The 22,052-nt window shown below is 34.1% G+C and overlaps 1 protein-coding gene across 1 annotated transcript in view; it reads right to left on the bottom strand.

Annotated features, from left to right (window-relative positions):
* Positions 1–22,052, bottom strand: part of LOC145685811 (hydrocephalus-inducing protein-like) — a 461,224-nt gene that overhangs the window by 68,165 nt on the left and 371,007 nt on the right. The window contains exons 40-45 of the mRNA XM_081758381.1: positions 16,553–16,751; positions 9,877–10,101; positions 6,056–6,360; positions 5,052–5,211; positions 3,381–3,576; positions 1,750–1,977 (exon numbers count right to left, since the gene is read on the bottom strand). Of these exons, the coding sequence (XP_081614507.1) occupies positions 1,750–1,977; positions 3,381–3,576; positions 5,052–5,211; positions 6,056–6,360; positions 9,877–10,101; positions 16,553–16,751 (1,313 nt within the window). The remainder of the gene's footprint in view (positions 1–1,749; positions 1,978–3,380; positions 3,577–5,051; positions 5,212–6,055; positions 6,361–9,876; positions 10,102–16,552; positions 16,752–22,052) is intronic.

Genomic DNA, 22,052 nt, shown 5'->3' with positions numbered 1-22,052 from the left:
TGCTTAAAACTCGTTCTGTAATACAAAATCAAATTTCGACTGCATTCTTGAACCAAATTGAGATTTCGGATTTCTTTTGAATTCCGATCTTTGCAATATTTAGAATTATCCAAATTTGTAGCAGTCTCATCTACTGCCATTTTTTTGTTTTATAATTTGTGTATTTTGAGTTACTTGCATAATTCTAACCTTGGTGAGTTAACCAGATGTTTTTATATCTGTAGTTACTTATATTTCCATATATATTCCTGAATACAAGATGACTTTCTCCCCATTTTCTAATCAAAGAATTACAAAAAGTACATCTACAGCAAGTACTGGCTATATTTTCAGAGCTTACTATAAAACTAAAGAAACAGTCAAGTCAGATACAGACCTCTCTTAGTCTTTTTTACTGGAAGAGGCGAGGAAGAAAGTAAGGTTAGAACTTGATAGAAGCTCGTGATTCTGTTGGATAAAGAGAACCTTCACATCGTATGTCGCTAAAGCAGGACGACCTCATATTTTGTGGCATGAAATTGTGACAAAAAACTTCGTCTTGGATTCAGAAGTATTCGGTAATTTGTTTACCACTTTTAAAGTTGAACCAGAATCTTGCTATTACATCTAATAAAAGAACACTTCTTGGTGGATACGTTAGTTGTCTGCAAGAACGTATAACCATTTTACATACTTATTTTTTAAAAATAAATTAGGAACGAATGGACCACTTTAGCAACGAAAGTTGCTATATTGGTAAGGAAGTTGCCGAATCACCATTAGTAAATCGCCAAATCGTTTTTAGTAAATCGCCAAATCGTCATTAGTATCTATATTACAAAAAAGTCGCCAATCTGAAAATCGATTTTTTATCGCTATACTTTGGAAGTCGAATTCACTAGAGTTAGTGACTTTTCCCCCAAATTGACAACACTGAATTGTAGCATCTCAAATATTAAGCGATTGCTGTCGAGTTGTAATCTAATCTGATATAAATAAAATAAAAGAGTTTGTTTGTTTGTTTGTTTGTTTGTTTGTGTGTGTGTGTGTGTGTGTGTGTGTGTGTCTGTCCGTCCGTGTGTCTGTGTGCGACCTGAGGACCAGACGAATGGACCAAGAGCTACCAAATTTTGGTCACGGGTACCTTTGTCTAAGCCCCAGACCAAGACGAAGCGTTTTTTTTTTTTAATTCGAACCAGGGGGTCTCAGGGAGGCGTTTACCAGAACATGTAAAAGTAGTAAAAAATGACCGATATTAGTGCCGAATTCATAGTTTTCGCTGTCGTTGAGATCAATGGTGAAACTCCGATCGCATTAACTTCCAAATTCACCCAATTCGGTTGCGGGCCGGGGGGGAGGGGAGGGATACCGAGACAAGTAAAAATAATTTAAATGACCAATAATAGTGTCAAATCCATAGTTTTCGCGGTCGCTGAGATCAATGGTGATACTTCTATTAGTGATGACTTTCAAATTCAGCTACCATTGTATGCGAGCCGGGGTCACCTGCGAGGGGAGGAGAGTTACCGGGACATGTAAAAGTGGTAGAAAATGACCGTATTTTTGTCTTTCGTTGTTCAGTCTGTTTACATAGATATTTTAACTGACCCATGGGAAGAATTTGGTATTTCAGCTAGTACTCGAATAAGTTCATTCGTTTCGTAGTCAGTGTGAAAAGACATGATGAAGTTAAAGTAATGTAATACACTTTCATGCACATAATTGTACAAGCCTATTGTGTTTTAAAAACTCAACAAAACTAATGATTACCTTAAGCGTAACAGGAAAACCACAAACAGTTGTTTTGCGCAGAGGCATAAAACTCATGGTGACTTCACTTTTAAGCTGCGGCATAACATGACCTCTTTTAACAGAAAACGTCAAACTGAAATTCATTCTTTTTGCTTCCTGCTCGTCAAATTCCCAGTAATAATAGAGGATATATTTTCCTAAGTTGGATATTCCGAAGGTGATCGGAACCGATTTCTTTGGAAGTACCTGTAACGAATAAAAGTCAAAACAATATTTATAAAAATACTTAATAGGAATATCATGTATTTTAAGTATTTAATATAGTCTAATAAATTAGTTACAGTTAAGTGCAAGTTATCGAAATTGTTAGCTATTAAAATTGGAAGATACGACATAAGATTGGCAAGTTTTAGATATTGTAATATCATTTTGGTTAAGAGTAAACTGTATAAGGAAATGAAACCATGATATTTAAATCGCAGGCTACGCCACTATTCCAATGAAAAAAAATTCGCACCAACCACCCCAAACTCCATGCCATACTTTTTATGCAAATTCAAAAACTTCGTCAACACAACAATTTCGCAGGTAGCGACATCTATTATTGGCAAGTAAGTAATAGATAGCGCATATAGTGACATGTATCAGCTTGATTGTTTGCTATTAGGAATTAGAATGAGGTATTGATGGTGACAAAAAATAAATAAATTTGTAAACTCTAAACAATTACATCTTTCAATTAAGCACGATTCTAACCTATAGTATACACAGGCCGAAGGCTTGGGCACAACTAGTTTTAGATAGAATAAAAATTACCTGAGAAAAGTAACTATTTGAATGAAATGAGTGCTTTTTTAGGTATAAGTCAAATGATGTGTGGTTACATTTATCAGTTCAGTGGAAACAGCCCTATGTCTCATACTAGGTAAGACACTTTTAGATACTTTTAAATATAATAATAATCTTGACTGATTAAAGTAACTGTGTGAATGAAGTGACTGCTTTTCTAGGTAAAAGTCAAACAATATGTGGTTAGATCCATGAGCTCGATGAACACAGCCCTTTGGACCATTTTAGATAAAATATTTACGCATAAAGGTGGTACTTACAGCTGTTCTTGCTTTACACATGCCGAGTTCAGGATCCATAGTATGTTAGTCACTAATGTTGTAGAAGACTTAAGTGACTGACACATTTTAAGAGTAACATATATCTTTGATTTGGTAATCCTTATATCAAGTGGAGCTCGATAAATCTGATGGATATCTATCTCCATCAAAGGATTTTCATTCGTTCTTGCCTTATAGGTAACTATCAGGGACATTGAAACATCTCTTTTACAGTCTTCGTGAGACTGTTTAATGAAAAGATTTGATGGCGAAGTATGTAAGAGATCAATTGATGGTAGGCTCCATGAGATCGAATAATGCGCAAGCATTCCATAGTAAAGTGTATATGTGAGTCTCTAAATCTGGATGATTCAGCCAAATTTTGGAATTTTAAATTATTGAATGCTTGGCAAAGCACAATTGTCTAAGGCGACTTGAAAGAGATTATTGCTATAAGTTATTGTTACAAGATTGATGCTTAATAATATCTAATGCGGGTCAGGCTTTTACAATATTGTAACTAGTTTATAATTTACTTACTTCACCAAAATCGACGTTATTTATTCCACAACAATCTAGTTCAACTTTTTCATCGTTGATGTTCATGAAAGATACAAATGGCTGCACTACAAAACATTCAGTCTGAACTGTAAGCAGCAACGGGTCAGGCATTGATTTTACTACACATTTTAGTTTAAAGAAAATCTCTCCGGTTCTGTTTGGTGAAAATTTGATGCTGCAAAAGAAAATAAACAAGTTTATTAAATTAGAGAAAAGTTCAGCTATAGGCTGCTTTGCCGCGTAACTCAATTATAAATAATGTAAATATACTCGTAATATAAATTTCAAGTACAAGTAAACACAAAAATCAAATAGCAAATAGCAAGAAATACCAAATACCAAATAGCAAGAAATAAACAAATAGTTTGTTTAACTTACCAAAAAATGGTTAGTTGATAATATGTCCTCCTGTGGGAAAATTAAATATTCTCCAAACGTATCGGAACAACAAGCTAGTTACGTCTTCAGTAGTAAGATAGCAAGGATAAAAATGGGTGAGAATTATGGTATGGAAAAAGGAATTCATACCAACAAATAAATACAACGTGAGAGATGGATAATAAAAACAACGAGCAGAGATCAATGGGCGAAAGAAAGAACGAGCTGAGTTGAAAGAAGTGCAGTGTCTATGCTACGTCACTATTGCCAGATCCAAAATACACATCAAAGGTAGGTAGTCATATTTTATCACTATTGATAGAATCCAGATTTAAAACCGGTTTATATTTATGAACAAAGAATGATTCTTTTATCTCCCGTTGCTTTTTTTTTCTGAAACTAGCACACTAACCTGTTTTATATTGTGCGTATATTGTTTTAGGTGAAGTGATAATACCGACATACCCTCTTCTTCTAATTTTTTGATTGTTTAATGTGTTCTTTAATTCAGGTGTTAATATTACGTTTGGTTTTGCCTATATATGAAGTATCCCATTTACACCAAGTTCGGTATAAATGGTTTGGTTGTTGAAATTTAGCTTTACTTTTCAACATCAAGGCTATATGAGACATGGACTTACAATTTAAGGTATAATTTGAACCACCATAATGTGTTCCACGCTCTCTCACCAGAAATCGAAGTTTCTTATATACTTCAGCCAGTAACTATACATATTAAGTTAAATTGTGCATAATAAAGTCCATATATAATTTTTATTATGTAGCTTATAAAAATAATATTGTGTATTATTTCATAAGTTATTAGAATAGAAGCCTTGTACTTGTTCTAAGTATTCTATCTATTTAAAGGATTGACAAACCCTATACCATTTTCAACAAGCATACGGTCTATATAATGATTAATGATTCAAGTTTAACACAATCAAAGACGAATTAGAGCTATTCAGTTAGTTAACGGTGATCCCATACCGTATTAAGGAGGTAAGTTGCGTTTTCTTAAAAATGTTCCCATCATTTTGATAACTATCTGTATATTAAGACTGCTTTCCATGATTCAGGATATCAGTATTTGTTCCAGAATGCATAATTTAGAAATATTTCTGTGTCCAAAAAGGAAATTGAACTATTCAATATTCATGTTAGACGGCAAAAGCAAATGAAAAAAGGGCATAGTCTTTGGGAAAAGTGTTTCACGTTTCACAAATCAACAAAAATTTAATTCTAGTAACGTTTACGGAATTTTTATTTTACCTTATTTTCTGTTGACTATGAGGATGTAGAGTTCCAGACATCGGATATACTTGCAAGCAAGATGAACGAGTTTCTGAGCACAAAGTTTCACTAACGAAATTGAATTTGAATGAAGTTTCTTCGTTATTATTCAAGATCACGTCATCAGTTGTAGTCATCCCTGAAAGTTAAATATGAAGAATTATTTAAAATATGTTATCTATAATGTTACAAAAGTATCTTATAGAACTAAAAATTAAAAATTTCGTTGCTCTATTCAAGAGACAGAATTAAGTGTAGGCACAAATGAACAGGTGCAAGAAGTATTCTTTTTCTAATTTAGTTACTAAGATATACTTTAATATTGATGTATACTTTAGTTTTATCAACAATATTACCATATAATGATTATTCATCAAGAATTTTGTACGAAATTAAAAGTTTTTAAACTAACGAGAACAAGATTTGCTATATTCACTCTCAAAACTTTAACAGTACTATTTTCCATCATTTGTGATATGAACTGAAATGTGGTGGGTGAATAGTACTAGCCGTTTTAGATTTATTTAGTAAAAGAATATCAAGCATGACAAATATATTGTGTATGTGATATTACATTTTAACGTATTTTAATACAAAGCATTACTAGAATTATTTTTTAAGTATGAGTGACGTATACTAGAATTTTACAATATTTTTGAACAACGATAAAGTTACATTGAAACAAGAGCTGCTGGAATGATGGCTGCAACTAGGGAAGAACCCATGTGGGTGTAAAATAGTAATAAAAATCAAATATCACTGTTCTAGATAGATGAACTAGCTATCAAAAGTGGATAATAAGAAACCATAAATGTTAACATAAGTAGAATACCACGAATGTTACACAATTATATCTTTATATCGATTTAATAAGACAATTAAAATGAAGAGTAGCTATTCCTTATATATATTTTTACGTTAAAATTATGAGTGAATGGCGTACTCTCAAAAGAATAGTAATTTAAGAAGAAGATCTACTGTACCTTCAAAGACTGGTTTCATCACAACAATACTTCTGTTGAAGAAAACTGAAGGTTCTGTAACTGTCCCAACAAATAAGAATGGAACTTCAACTTTATATTCTGGAATATAGAATTTCCAAAATGATTCCTGAATTCCTTTCTTTTGTGAGATAAATGTAAAAACCATGTCTGTTTTTTTCCCACTTTCTACTATACCTTCTAACGTGGAACAGTAAAAAGGACATAATTCGTCTGGTCTTACTTGATCCATATTTTCCCAAATAAAGTGGTAACTATCTTCTGTCGGATTTATCACACAGAATGTTCTGTAAAATATATTGCAATACGTAAAATTAAATGTAATTAAATATAATTAAAATTATGTGAGCAAATTTCTATCATTTCCCAAGTTGGAAGTTCCCACATATATATTTGAGAAGCTTCTACGACAACTGTAGTAAAAATAATTTAATTTTGATGAAATGCAGTGTTTATTTTCTTTAAAGTTTTTCAATAATTCATATTGCTTGTAGTTGAAATCCTTGAATCTATCCCGAATTGAAAGTTTCCGCATAAATATACATCAGCAGCGATGTCATTTGTACCATAACGACACACAATAGCTAACATATAAAGTCCGCAATATAAATGGAAAATTCAAAAATAAATTCTCAGAAAAATGTGACTCAAATATACATTCCAAGAAATAATAGAATAAACAAAAACTATAAAAGTGATTTCTTAAAATCTTTCAACTCTAATGGAACATGGTTTGTGCGATGGTTTCTTTAAGACTCTTAAATCAGATCTAGGGTTGCCATAATTCAAAAATGAAAATCCGTGACGCTACTAAATTACGAGAATCTTTGAAATGCCTAAAATAAGAAGTGTTATATACTAATTTACTTTCTTCCATTATTGTCAGATGACTCTGAAAATCATTTTAAAAACAAGTTAAAGTCTCTGTAAATATGGTTCATGTTCTATGTATATAAATATATTTTTGTAATTTTTTATTTTGTAAATTTTTCTTTCTTTTTTGTTATTTCTTATATACGTTGTTGCATTGTTTCAGTGTAAAATGGACATTGATCTGTATCTGAAACATTTGTAAATAAATAAAAATAAGTAAATAAATTAGATAGAGTTGTTCAAGTATGACATAATCATATTTTTAGTCATTTTAGCAGACCTTCTCCTCCCTAGTTAAGCAAACGAAAGCAGATGATTTACCCCTCCCCCTGGTAAACATTTCTTTAATTTCTCAGAATCTGTCATGTTTCGTGACTTTCACCGTCTGTTTTAGCTCATTCATGGTAGATGTTGTATTTTTTTTTAGAACGGTTAATTCATTAATGTCAAAGTAGTTAAATCGTGAACTTAATTAAATCCATGTTTGATACATTCAGGTTTTTTTTCTACTTTTGAACTTTTCAACTCAATACTCAGAAGTTGAAGAAAATGATTATATACCTAATTCTGTGAAAAAACAAACTATAATATTTCCTTCGTTTCTTCGCTGAAATCTGGGATATTTAACTGTCCCGAAAAATATTTTCGGGACGCAGATCTCGATTCTGTGACGGTCCCGGATTTTCCGGGACGAATGGCAACCCTAATCAGGTCTGTATTCACATCATCCTTCAACGTAAAATTACTAGAAGATAGAAGCACTTTATTTAAAAGTACCTAATGTTTGAGGTTGAATTCAATCAAGAGAAACGGAACATTCGTAAAATATTTCCAAATTTCGTTAAATATGGCGTGCGCTTTCTTCGGAGTTTAAGAATTTCTTTTATTGATTTGGGTTGCAATAAGTCAAGACAAAATCCTTTACACTCGCTTCACGCTTAATGCACGATAATAATAATATAATTTAAAACAATTACCAATTGTTTTCACACTAGGCTATTAACAGTTACGAGTAAGAAATAAATAAACGAATAACAGTAACAGTTGAATTACTATCAAATTATAACCATTAAAAATAAATAAATATCTTTTGCAGAGAGGGAGAAAGCTAGAAAAAATAGCAAAGTAAATGTCTTAAATATTTTTATAATAAATATATAGAAAGAGGTTGATTCACATACTGTACAAGTTTTAAAATCTAAATCTAAAACGGATAATATTTGTTAAAAGGTTTTGGTAATAATATTGTTAAATGAATTGAGACGAACTATCTTCTAGGTAACTTTTTTCAATTGCCTGGAAGAGTGTAAAATTATTCTTTTTCTCGAGAATCTGAAAGAGAAGTAGCATCTTTTACTAAAGGTTACTCAAAAACATTAATATTGTCTCATTACTAGAAATGCGTGTACTTGGCATATACAAAATTTGTAAACTATTTCTAGATGCAAAATTTCCAAAAGGAATGCAACTAACCTAGGATGCATATAATTACCAATGTTGGATCTCTTTGGTGCTTCGTAGCGCAAAAGGGCACTTCTTCTTAGTATAGTGAACCTTTAATGTTGTTATGACATAACACTCTTTGTTGTAGAAATAAAATTCCTTTTTATTTTTGTAATTATAACGAAAAAAATTCTCAATAAAAATAATGATGAGACGAAAAAATAAACGAAGGAATTTATTTCACTATTAGGTCAGCTATTACCCATGTTATATTTTAAACTGCATGATGTAATGTTTACATACCATTTCAAAGAAGTTTGCAACAGAATTAACTTATTCGGATTCATGACAGGTAATATCAATTACTGTTTTTACAAGTTCACATATGAACATTCTTTTTAACTCTTTGAAACAATGGCATTTTAAAAGGGAAAATGTAGACTTTCAGCTAAGTATCTACTGCTTTAGCATTATTCATCCGAGCATCGCGGTTCATATGCAATTCTTTTCAGAATAAACAAGCTTTCAAATTCGTTTATAACGTACATGAAAAGGGAAATTTGAGATTATTCGGAAAATTTTCCCTAAAAATGCCATTTCGGAAAGTTTTGCGCCTCCTGAACCGAGCCTGGCTGCACATACCCGGATACAATCTACCTTGAAATATACTTCTGTTCCTCCATAACTCATGTACCAAATCACATTGTAACATCTTGAATAAATATGAGGAAAAAAAATACTTCCCAATCATGTTGGAAGATCCAAAATTTCGTATAAAAACAGTCAAAAAAAAAAAAAAAAAAAAGCTGGTACATAAAAGTAACCATAGCACTATTCATTTGAGTATCGTGATTCATACGCCACAGAAAGAACAAACGAAGTCCCACATCAATCACCGAACAGTTCTTTCTATGAAAATTAACTGCAAACGCTTTCTTTCAACACAACTGCACTGCAAAGATAACAGTTTCCTGACTTCTTAGGAGTAAATAAGGGTTGAAGTGTGGGAAGAGAGCTGATGAGGTTTATTTTGTCATCTATTGTCATGCACTCTGAACCTTATATCTATAAGGCTTTCTTATAACCTACCTTTCATCCTTGCACGACAACGAAACAATTGAATATTTTTAGTCTTGTGAGACACACGCCAGATCTCAGAAAAGATATTTAAATGTGATGTTAACGTTCCGTCTTTGCTTTCCAGCGAACAATAGAGACCCTTTTCTTTTCAAGCAACATAAAAAAAAAAATAAATAAATAAAAAAAACCAGCCCCAATAAAGAACGAATCTCTGAGAGGGGATAATAAGAGACATATGTCCATGACATAACGTACACGTTATGTCGTGTCAAAGAGTTAATTGAATACACATGAGGAAATGTACTTAAGGTTGATATTCACTTCCTAGATATACATCTTTTCAACTTGATTAAAACTGAGAACTGCGAGTACACATATAATGTAAAGATATGCATTCAAATACTTACTTAGTAATATTAACTCCTATTCCCACCACTTTTACTTCTATTACTTTCGTTTGTGGGTCAAGAGGTGCTCCTGGAAGAAGATCTTTTGGTCCAGGCAATTCAGGGTCTCGTCGGTTATTCATAATGTAATCTGATTCATCAACGTTAAAGTGACAATAGGGTAACAGACCCCTCGCCCGAATATTAATTTGCATATTTTCATCATCCGGTGACAAATTATCCATACTAAAAATAAAATAATAAAATCAAATATTAAATGTGTAGATTAATATTTGTGCAATTGACATTTTTAACAGAAAAACACCAAGAATGTCATAAAACACACACACACACACATAAATACACACACACACATATATATATATATATATATATATATATATATATATATATATATATATATATAATATAGGGGTGGGTCCAAGGAGGGCTATAGGGCTATAGTCCCCCTTGACGCTTAGGTATACACTGGATAAAATGGACTTCAATCCTGTTTTACACTGGATAAAGCGGCAAACTATGGTTTAGCCCCTCCCTTGATCATATCCTGGATCCGCCACTAATATATATATATATATATATATATATATATATATATATATATATATATATATATATCAGTGTTGGGTAAGTTACTTGTAAAAATGTAACGCGTTACAAGTTACTTTACTTTCTCTTAAAATGTAACGCGTTACTAACGCGTTACTTGCCTCAAAAAAGTAACTGTTACTTTACTTCGAAAGTAACGCGTTACTTCTAGATCCGAAACTTTGAATACATGAAAAAATCTTATTAATTCATTTTTCTGTACGACTATTACTACTGCTATTATTATTATTATTATTATTATTATTATTATTATTATTATTATTATTATTATTATTATTATTGTTATTATTAATGTTATTATTATTATTATTATTATTATTATTATTATTATTATTATTATTATTATTATTATTATTATTATTATTATTATTATTATTGTAGCAACACTGTGTATAAACATGAATGATAGGCGGTTTATATCTGAATACTAAAAAAGTAGTTGATTGCCAACCTCGGTAGCCGTGAAGTCTAGGAATCAAGGACATTGTTCACGAGCTTCTGAATTTGGGTTGAGAGTCTAGGTTGAGAATTCGCGTTCGAGCCAAACATTGTTAGGAGTTCATAGGGCACTGGCCAAATATCTTCAAAACTGCTCGGCCCGGGTTTAGAATTGTCAAGGACTCGAGCAGCTCGGCTCACAGCTCATTCACTATCGACCCAAACCGAGAAGTGAGCCGAGACAACAACTCACCCAACCGAGTCGGCTAGAGCCCTTCGCTCAGTTGAGTAGAACCGAGCAGATGGGTCATCCCAACCAAGCCAGCTCGAGCCGATGGTTCACCCCAAGCGAGCCGGCTCGAGTCATCGGCTCAGTTAAGCCGAGCCGAGCTAAGCTTGTTTTAAAAAATCTCTTGTAGTCTCGCTATCGAGACGAGATGAGATGCGAGCAGTTTCCCCTCTCGTGAGCAACACTAAAAGTATTCCATATTACTGCTTAGCTTACATTTCTCATGGCTTTCGCTTTCCAGTGTAATCAGGCCATGATTTCAAAACGAGTTAAAACGAGCGAGCCATTTATAAAACTCGACTCGACTCGAAACTCAACGCAAAAAACAGTGAATGGGCTCGGAAATCGACTCGAGAATATTACTTTTGACTCGACTCGAAACTCGACTTGAATTCGAGTTGAGTTTTAGCTTGACTCGTGCCCGTCCCTATGCGTTAGAAAAAATTGCTTATTATTATTCTGCTGAACTAATTATATAATAATAGCAATGTTGTTATGTAAAATTAAAAATACAGAATATAGAGAAACATTACACTACAACTGACAAAATGAGAACACATGAACTGGGAGTGAATCAAAACTTGCCAATAACTCTAAAATCGATACATGCTTTTTAAAGCTAGTTATTCCAAACTCTATAATCAACGGGACTTTAGAATACGCAAACTGATCTAAAATAACTCTAATATTACATACCATCAACATTACATCAATAAAGTAGACCTGCTTATCAGAACACAGTTTATTCATATTAACCCCTTACTGTATGTCGTTAATTATGGTACCCTAGTTGTTGATAAATATTTCCCGCCAGGGTACCACTTTACTTTCAAATTTTGTTCACCATCATCTTCAGCTTTTAAGAAAAAGTATTCTTTCAAATGTTCGAACGATAAAATATTTTTGTTCTCCATCTTTATAAAAACGTCAATCAAAGGAAAATAGACTACCATTGCACTCGTAGTTCACTTACTGAATGTATTGATTTGGAGCTGTCAAAATCTTTCAGGTGCTTGCAATCAGTACATGTGATTTTCCTGAGGCTGTCCTCATCTTCCAAAAACAGCAAGTGCACTATATTTTGTTATATAAATAAACAAATCAAATTGTATCTATGAATGTATTTGCAAGCCTACCAACATAAAGTTCGTAAGGCGAAACGGGAAAATGCACATCGAGATTTCCCGTTCCGTCTTACATTAAGATGAAAAGTGATAACAGGTTTTATATGCAAATTTCATTGCTAGAGGTCATAAGGCGAAACGGGAAAAGGCGAACATTGTTCCATTCTGAGAAATTCACTTCACAGGAAAGAAACATTTGTTTTCGAAATATATATATATATTGTAGTTACTCATCCGAAATGTAACGCTAAAAAAGTAACGCAAACTAGGTACGTTACTTAAAAATTTGTAACGCGTTACCGTTACAGTTACTTTGGAAAAAATGTAACGCGTTACTAGGAAACGTTACTTAAAAAGTAACGCGTTACAAGTAACGCGTTACTTGCGTTACGTTACTTCCCAAGACTGATATATATATTAAATCATTGCAGTGACTTCACTTCTATAAACATTTTTATTTCTTTCTATTTACCTGTTGTTTCAAAAAGGTTATCGCTAGAAAAGTGTAATACTTTTGAATTGCTTTAAAATTTGAATTTTAACGCCCCTTTCCTGCACCAAGGTTATTTGAGACGCGTCCTACTGTTTAAAATTGGATCCGAACTATTAGTCAGGTTTGTATCCAAGTTACGTTCTCCCAAAAGAAATTGAAGCCGAAACCACGTGCTCAGAAAGCATGGACATTAGCCACTCGGACACACGGAAACACTACTGTAACATGCGCATGCAGGAAAGAAAAACAACTTTTACATATAATCATATTAAATTTCTTATGTCAGAGATGGCAAACCTATCACTTGTTTTTTTCTAAAATATTATTTTGATTTTTAAATTATTATACCTGGCATACCTTTTGTTCGTTGTTATACTCAATTTTATTTCATTAAAGTAAAGAATAAATTATACACTGATCAATAAAATCTAACTGAAACATGGCTTGGTATATACTTAATATTTCTTAGGTTTACACTTGCTTGGGCTAATAAAGAATACTACTTCTAATCAAACAAGTATATTTTTAGCAGGTATTATGCAGTTCATAATAATAGACACTCATCGCTCTCTTGTCCCAATAGTGGGTTTGATTCTGTTATTATGCAACATTCGTAATAAGAGCGTCCGATATGCGGAACTAATTTTCGTTTTCTTGTTTCCAATCTGCTTATCAATGAGAGAGCATCTGTTGGACGAAATAGATACAGAGATCGGAGCACGAGAGATCTTGCTAGTATGGCCTTCAAGTGTATGCACGTGACAACCTAAGGTCGACTCTTGGCGAATTCAACAACCGTGATGGAACAGTACAAATATGAAGCAAACAAACAACCACACAAATTCGTCAGTGTTGATATTCTCGTAGGTATTAACATACCATGGGCGTATAGCCCAAAGACGCGATGCATATTGAAAGCCTGGACCCAATGTAGAGGAAAGTGGCAGAGAGACATATAAAGTTGTAGAAATTACAAATATAATCCACATAGGGTATGTAACTTCGGAGAAATTTCAAGATAGCAGGCTAGCACTGGGTCGTTTGCTTCAGCATAAAAGCTAGCTACTGGACTAGCGCGGAAAGCGTTAGTAGCTAGTTGAGTGACCAAATGATGAACTTTGTTAAGTTGATAAGTTGAATAAATGAGTACATGAGTAAGCAATGCAACTATAGTTCAACTTGGATCGGATTAGACTATGGTATAATCATAACAGAAAAATACGATCAGAATCATAAGTGCTAAGTAAAAGTACACGAAGCAAATTCAGAGCTCGGAGACAAGGTTAATTAATATCATAATTGTATGCTGCTCACGTTAAGCGTAGGACCGAAACTAGAGATAGCCAGAGTCTCACTCACCTGCGAATATCTTCAACTTCCCTTAGACTTTCAGTGGAATACTGGGATGTACGAAGACCATTGCAAAAGTCATACCAATCATATTTTTTTCTCGAAAATAGTAACAATTAAAAAAAAATCTGAAATATGCAAATGGAAGGTTAGTTCATATATAAACATTATCTGCAGGGAGATGGATGAACACACACACCATCATAAAGATATAGCACGAGAAAAAAGACGAAAAATATGTCATTCGTGTTTTACTGTCAATTGTAACAGTACACAATAGTACAGGGCAAGAACACGTACCTGTGACATCTTAGAGCTCCTCGAAGTGGTCTCCCTAAGAGTCCATGACACACTGCGTACTTTGTAATATACTATTGTGTACTGTTTCAATTTACAGTAAAACGCGTTTGAAACGACAATTTTTTCTCGTGCTATATCTTTACGGTGGTGTGTGTATTCATCCAACTCCCTACATGTAATGTTTACATATGAACTAACCTTCCATTTGCATATTTCAGATTTTTTTGTTCGTTACCATTTTCGTGAGAAAAAAAAATAGTTGCCATGATTTTTGCAATAACCCTCGTATGTATGAATGTAATCTCAAGCTAGGCCGCCAAAAGATATCGCCCCCTGCCTCAGTTTTCTGGCTACGGGTCTCATTAAGAAGCGATCAAAAGACAAAACCAGAAATTGTATCGTATCAAGAAATGCGAGGCGAGTGGTACCAAGATAGAAGATTGGATCGAAGAGGAAAATTCATTGGCGACATAGGTGTACATACAGAAAATCGAAAACCTGACTCGTTTGATCAGCGAACAAGATTTATTGAAACTGTTACTAAGATGTCTGGAGCAAAAATAAATAACAAGATTGTCAGCAAAGAACAGTTTATAGACAGCAGTCTGGATGTGAGACAGAACACTGTTGACAACGAAAACAAACAGTGCTTTGTGGGACACCATTATTCTGGAAATACCGCTCTGAGTGATTAAAATACAAAGGCACTCTCTAGAAAAGTCCTTTATGAGCTGTACATATGCCCAAGGAGACCCAAGTTATCAAGTTGTTTTAAAATTCTATAATTCCAAGCTTATCACAAACTTTCTCTAAACCGAACAATGTAGCAACGAGGTACTCACGAGGAAGAAAGTTTTCTTGAATCCAGCTTTGGACATGAGCAAGGTTGTCTGTAGCGGACCTGTAGTATTTAAATCCATACTGGAATTTCTTCAATAGAGGATGCAACTCCAGATATCACAGCTAGAGCTCGTTCACCATGCGCTCAAATATATGTAAGTCTAAAGAACAGTAAGACTGTAACTCGTGACATCCTTGCGGCTTTCTATGGTTTTAAGATTGGAAGGAATAGAACCTTTAGCCCTTGTGGGTAAATATCTCCTCCAATCAGATACAATTAACCAGATGCAATAAAACCAATTGAGTATCATGCAAACCGTTATGTATGTACATACCGTAAGATACTGTAAGTCAATACCTGGAGGAATATTGGACGATTTACGTAACGCAGAGACGAACTCGAGAGCGTTAAGAAAACAATTCTTAGTATTAGTGGTACAGAAATTTAATGAATTCCGCTCGCTACAAATACAAAAGGTTTAAACTTGAGATGATAGTGCTCAGAGTCAGTGGCAGAACAAAAGTATGATTCAAAATGTTAGCTAGCTTTGTGAGGTAAGTCTCCAGAACTTCATCTATTGCTAAAGCTGCCATACTACGAGTAATACTATTGCCATCAAATGAATGAATCCGACGCCGCACAGTGATCAGACATCAATGTTCGATCTTTCAACTTTTGTGCTTCAAAGATTTAATAAGAAAACGCACACGGCCACACAGAATGCGAAACTATTGAAGATTCTCTGCAAGGTGAGAATTAAAAGTGGCGACGACGAGGCATACAAGCCACATGAACCGCCATCGGACGTGTTGCTTCCGCGTTTTGGGCTGAAACCAAGTGTATCATCTTCAACAATCTATTCTAATATATTTACAGACTCAGCTACAGAAAAATCATCAGGAGGGTGACATTTTCTGAGCTAACAAAATGTTGACTAATCAACACGTTTTAATCCCTAACATAACAACTTAAAATCAACATTGTTTACCAAGCTGAGGTCCTCGGAGGACCCAATGATTTCACTTTTCTTTTTCAATTGTTCATTGCGGTAAATTACTAGATAGATCATATTAAGCCGATGGGAGGCACAAATATGAAGAAAAAATAGTTATTATAGTAGGATCACTAAAAATAAAAATATTCTTGTGACCTCCGAGGACCCTTTTGGTTAAGTTAATATCAAATAGTGTTAAAGGTAATAAAATATAAATAAACAACAATAAACAACATACTAGCCGATTAATTTAGCCTTATATTCAAGTACATCTAATGGAGAGAAAACAAGCTGGATTTCAACGCTTTTATCTGGAGAAATCGTCCCCTTTGAAGGAGTAACATTAAATGGCATATAATCATGTTCTGTCCAAGTATACTGAACTATGTCCCCTGTTTCTTGTGAGCTCGGTAAGTCTGAAGGTGATATGGATGATCCTAAAGAAAGAAAGAAATTAATTACAAGTTACATTTTTAACATCTCAATAAATTAACAAACTATACATCGTTTAAAAAGGAAGGATTCTAATTTATTCCTAAAAGAAGGACATAAAGCAGACTGCACTTGGATCAATTTTTCATTGTCAGCAATAATGGAAGAAATCTATTTTAGAAAACAAAATGCTTTTACCAGGAAGAAGCAGACATAACTCCTTATCTCTTTTAATATATGGCAGATGACTAAAATTAATTCGATCAGATACGGTATAGTACTCTAAAATTATCTATGTACCTACAGTACTGATTGTAAAGTTGGTAAAAAAATCACAAGCTTCAATTCCTCAACAGACTAGATGAAGATCATTCTCTACTTGTTGTTTATGAAAGATTAATAACTTTGTTGAGCACTTGAATTATAAATATTGGTTGCAAGAAAGAAAGGCAATAACTACGTGGGTCGTCAGAAAGTTAGTTGCACTCCTTCGTAAATATTTTCGGTCAAAGGCTATTTTGTTGAAACTGTCTGACAACACTGCAGACATGTAGCTGTATCGTGTGACGAAGCGGCTTTCACGAGGCAAGTGGAGATGTTCTGATAATCAGTCGTAAACATGTCTCGACAGATGTAAGTGGCATCCAAGTCGGAAATGCGTGCAGTGATTCGTTTTTTGTGGGCGAAAAGGTGTAACTGTACTGAAATTTATCGGCAGTTGCATAAAGTGTATGGTGAAAATGCAATGTCACGTCCAGCTATCGCGAAATGGTGCAACATGTTTGAGAACAGACGTACTACCATGAGCAAAATAAATGACGCGTCTCTTTATTTTGAAGTTTTTTTGAAAATATCTCAGTTTTCTTTATATGTTCGAAATTTCGGAAGGTTTCCCCAGCAGGACAGGTTAATAACAAACCCGTTTTTAATATTTGTGTTAGATATTAGCTTAAAATAAAGAAATTAGCAGCAAAAAACATTAAATCGACAGAAATCTCGAGAATTACCAACTCTGCTAAAGTGGGAAATTTTCAAGAACGCGAGGGAATTCTGCAGTTCAACACGAAGCAGCGACATCTATGTCATTGAGAGAAGCGTGGATTAGATCTACAAACGAAAATTTTAACGAATATTTCTAGTATGTCTTATTATATGCATTATCAGCGAACTCCAAATATATGAATCTATGCTAAGTATTAACGTATAGATAGTGCAAATAGTGGAAATTACCTATGGAAAAAGACGAATTGTTAGCCCAATCGTAATGAAAAATCGTCTTTACTGTAGAACAGGTTCAGCTTACGTAAGAGAGCAAATAGCTCAGTTAGGTAAAGCAACGAGTTTGTATACCGAAGGTAGACGATTCGAATCCCGTGGAAGTACTGTAATCATTTTTATCACTAAGGTTATTTTATTTATTTTTTATTTGGGAAAGAATCAAATTGTAACGTATGTGTAAAACTCATGACGATACCAAAAAAAAAAAAAAAAAAAAAGAGAGAAAATATCGTCGCATTTGCATTAGTGTCTCTAATTTTTGTTTGCAAACAGATTCGTAATTATTTCCCCTGTGCTCACTGATGCATAACGAATGTTTTCCAGTAAATGTTAATTCTAATTTGGAGAATTTTATAGTTTCACAATGTTTCTCACTACATAGTCTTCTATCTACGTGTTTGGATATTTTGATAACAGATTTCCCTATTAAATGTTTAATTTTCTCTATAAATATTTGTCTTAAATTGAAATTGTTTTGAATTTACTACATAAGCAAAGTTGCCCGAAGGAGGGGAGCTCAAGTAATAGATATTCTACGTAAAAGCAACCTATTGTAGAATGATGATGCTTCTTACCTTCAGCACATAATCTTAACGTTAGAGAGTCAGAGAGAGAAAAATCCTGGTTTTTCCTCCTCTATGACCACCCATCTTAAACCTCTACATATCATTGTTCGTCTCACATAATTTCGGCTCTCCAAAGACATTCATATTTATTATTATTATTATTATTATTATTATTATTATTATTATTATTATTATTATTATTATTAATGAATATGCCACCCTTACATAATGTTGTAACTTTACACATCTTAGTTTAAAGTGCTTTCTTTAGTAATAATTTGAGCAACCACGTCACAAAATTTAAAATATATGAGGGGGCACGACGTTTTATTTCCCCTCCTCTCTTTTCAGCACTCTCCAACAGAAGGTATATAATTTCTGAGAAGCAGGGCAGAGAAAATGAATAAGAAATATATTTAGAGCATCCTTTCCTCCTTCGTGAATGTAATATCACGTAGCATTTTTTATTCTACTGAAGACGACCCTAGGCCGTTATGGTTAGGTAACAAAAGAAATACCTAATATATTTATAGCGCCCCTTATCTGTAATATTACCTCTTCTTTATTTGTTCGAGGCTTCCTTACACAACCAAGGGTGACAAAAAGAATAGGAAAAGTGTCTAAAGATTACAAAAGAATTTATATTTTGTCAGAAATAAGGCAGTATATACACAACATTGCTTTCGTTAACAAGTGTTTCACCCTTGAGTCGCTTATAAAATTATGCAGAATAACTTTTGCCGATCATTGTTCTAGAGGGATTTGTCCAGGATGGTTTGGTGTCGAACTAATAACGATAAGTATATTTATTTACATCACTGTTAAAGAAATAGCAAACTTTCTGAAAGGAACTTACTTAGGAAACAGATCTTCCTTCTACTTAGCCAGAGCCCACTCTGAAAAATTGCATCTGGCGTTCTGAGTGAAAGTTCTATGGGATTATTAGAAAAATATATTCCCGTCTTCACGCTGATGGTAGAATTTCTTAAACAGTTATTGAATTACGTTCGAAGGGTAGGCGTAAATAGCGCCCCCGCAACAATGTGGCGTGGGGACCGCACAAGCTGCAAGGCCAAAAATATACAGAAAGTTATGCAGGGGCGGAGCAGGCCAAATTTTCACACGGGCAAAGTGACTTTTTGGCGCCCTTCCCCTAGTAGTAGCCTATATTTTACATTTTATCATAGTGTTTTTAATAGTTTAAACCAGGAGCGTCATTTCAGATTTTGCTTGGGGGGGGGGCAAGACCTCTTGATATAAGTAAAATTTCGCGTTTTTCACTGATTTACTGCTATTCTAATGATAAAATCTATATACATCTCAAACTCACGGGGGCAAATGCCCCTCCCTGCCCTCCCTAAGTGACGCCCCTGTTTTAAACCCATTTTCAAAAAGAAATCCAGTACCTAGGAAAAGTTCACAAAGAATATGGCCCGCTATAAACAATACCAACTCCACCCCCCCTGGTCTAGTGGCTAGCACGCCTGCCTTCTGTGGTACCGGGTCCAATTCCCGGTGGATTACTGTTGAACGATAAAAGTGGTTCGGATTCCACTATAATTAGTATCCACATCTCCCTTGCCCATTAAGGCATAACCGTGGAACGCTAAACTCAAGCAAACAAACAAACAATACTTAATTCCCGGCACTCTTTATTCTACATGCCATCTCTCAATTTTTCGATACAGCCCCCTTAGTACTATGAAACTCTCTTCTTCCATAGTGAAATGGAAAAAGATCATATAATTGCCACTACTTTACAAGAATATAAACCAAAAACGTCAGTAGAAAGCACATTATAAAATTTACTTTTTGAGGCTCGTTTTGGTGCCCCTCTTTCTCTGGCGCCCCGGGCAGTCGCCCGGCCCTTAGTCCGCCCTTGAAAGTACGGACGCATAACTAAGGACTGCTTAGGAGAGGTTAACCTTCATGTTATGCCACTGGTTTGACGTGTTTGAAATGTTCAGTAAGTGATCAGTTGGTGAAATAATTTCGACAGTTACTGATGTTTAAAGTTTAGCTAAGACAAAGCTACCTAATCAAATACATTTGATATCGCGATGTCACAATTTGATTTTTCCTCACATAAAAAAGATAAAAACAATAGTAATAAAAACCCTTACTCGTACTGGGCTTCTAACTAACTAACAACCTAATTCTTACAGACTAGTTGCTCTGACCAACTGAGTTTCGATTTCTTACGCGAAAGAAGACTGTTATATTAAGAGGCATGCTTTTCATTATCAAAACTGTTCGAAGTAATACGAACATGGCTTAAGAACAGGGACGGCACTGAATTACCACTCGATTGACCTTGAGGGCAAATCACCAAAGCGTAGCTATAAACGTAAGTTCAGCATGCATTTCTCTGGAGTTGTGTTCAGTATTCCCATCTGCCAGTCATGCTTGTTCGTAGGAGTAATATGTTACAAACCTAACCTTTCGATAGAGCACAATGACAGAGAATCAAAATTAATGAATTCTTGCCCTTGTGAACTTGGGATACCACCATGTGCAATAAAACTGTCGCGTCTTCTGAAGTGATATTTTATCGAAAATAACTCGTTTTCCTTTATATATCCGAAGTTTTTGAGGGTTTCAAAATGAGGAAACGTTACTGACAAACAAGGACGCATTTAGGGGTGGGTCCAGGTGGTCCGGACTCCCCTCTGAAATCCCATCTTCTCTGTAAATTTAGCCTAAATTTAAGGATTATCTTTTAAATTTTATTATAATTTATCCTAATATTGAAGTCGGACTTCTCCCGAAATAAATTACTGCATACGTGCCTGCTGACAATTTTCAATATATTCCTTAAATAAGTAAAATAACTAAATTAGGAGCAAAAAGCTTCAACACGGGCTAACTTTTGTCCACTGCCAATATTGTTAGAAGGGATATTAATAGCAAAAACTGCTAGGCAATGCTGAACCTTGGAACTTCACTCCGAACAGCCAGCTTATTATTGACAACTACATATGAAACATTTTATCAAAACTTATCTAGCTTTTACCTGGCATGAAATTATTATATACACCAAAATTCACTCTCCTAAAATGTGTATCTAAACATTGCTCTACGTATTTACGAAGCAATGAAAATTATTTATCGAAATATGTGAGCAGGGAATTCTAACAGCCAGCCATTTTATTTAAATCGTAGTAAACCCTGTAACCGGGCGTTAACGTGAAGACAAAGCTTGGTCCATTGGTAAAGTGTTGGAAGAATATAAACTCAATGTTCGTAGGTTCGAATCTATCCACTCACCATAACATTTTGTTCTTATGTGTAACGATGAAATAAGAAAGAAAAATGTATAACCGTTAAGACAAAACTTCAACCAAGTCTGAAGAGAACAATACTAAAATAGTAATACAATGACGTCAACCAAAAATTATTTCATGTAGCGTTTGGACGAAATTACAGCTGTTAACAATTGCAGAAATAAAAACAGGCTGTAAT

This window comes from Thermobia domestica, chromosome 1 (assembly GCF_964235325.1).
Source record: "Thermobia domestica chromosome 1, izTheDome1.hap1.1, whole genome shotgun sequence".
NCBI classification, from domain to species: domain Eukaryota; kingdom Metazoa; phylum Arthropoda; class Insecta; order Zygentoma; family Lepismatidae; genus Thermobia; species Thermobia domestica.
Note: the sequence above shows the minus strand (reverse complement) of the source record. Positions and strands in the feature narration are given on the sequence as shown.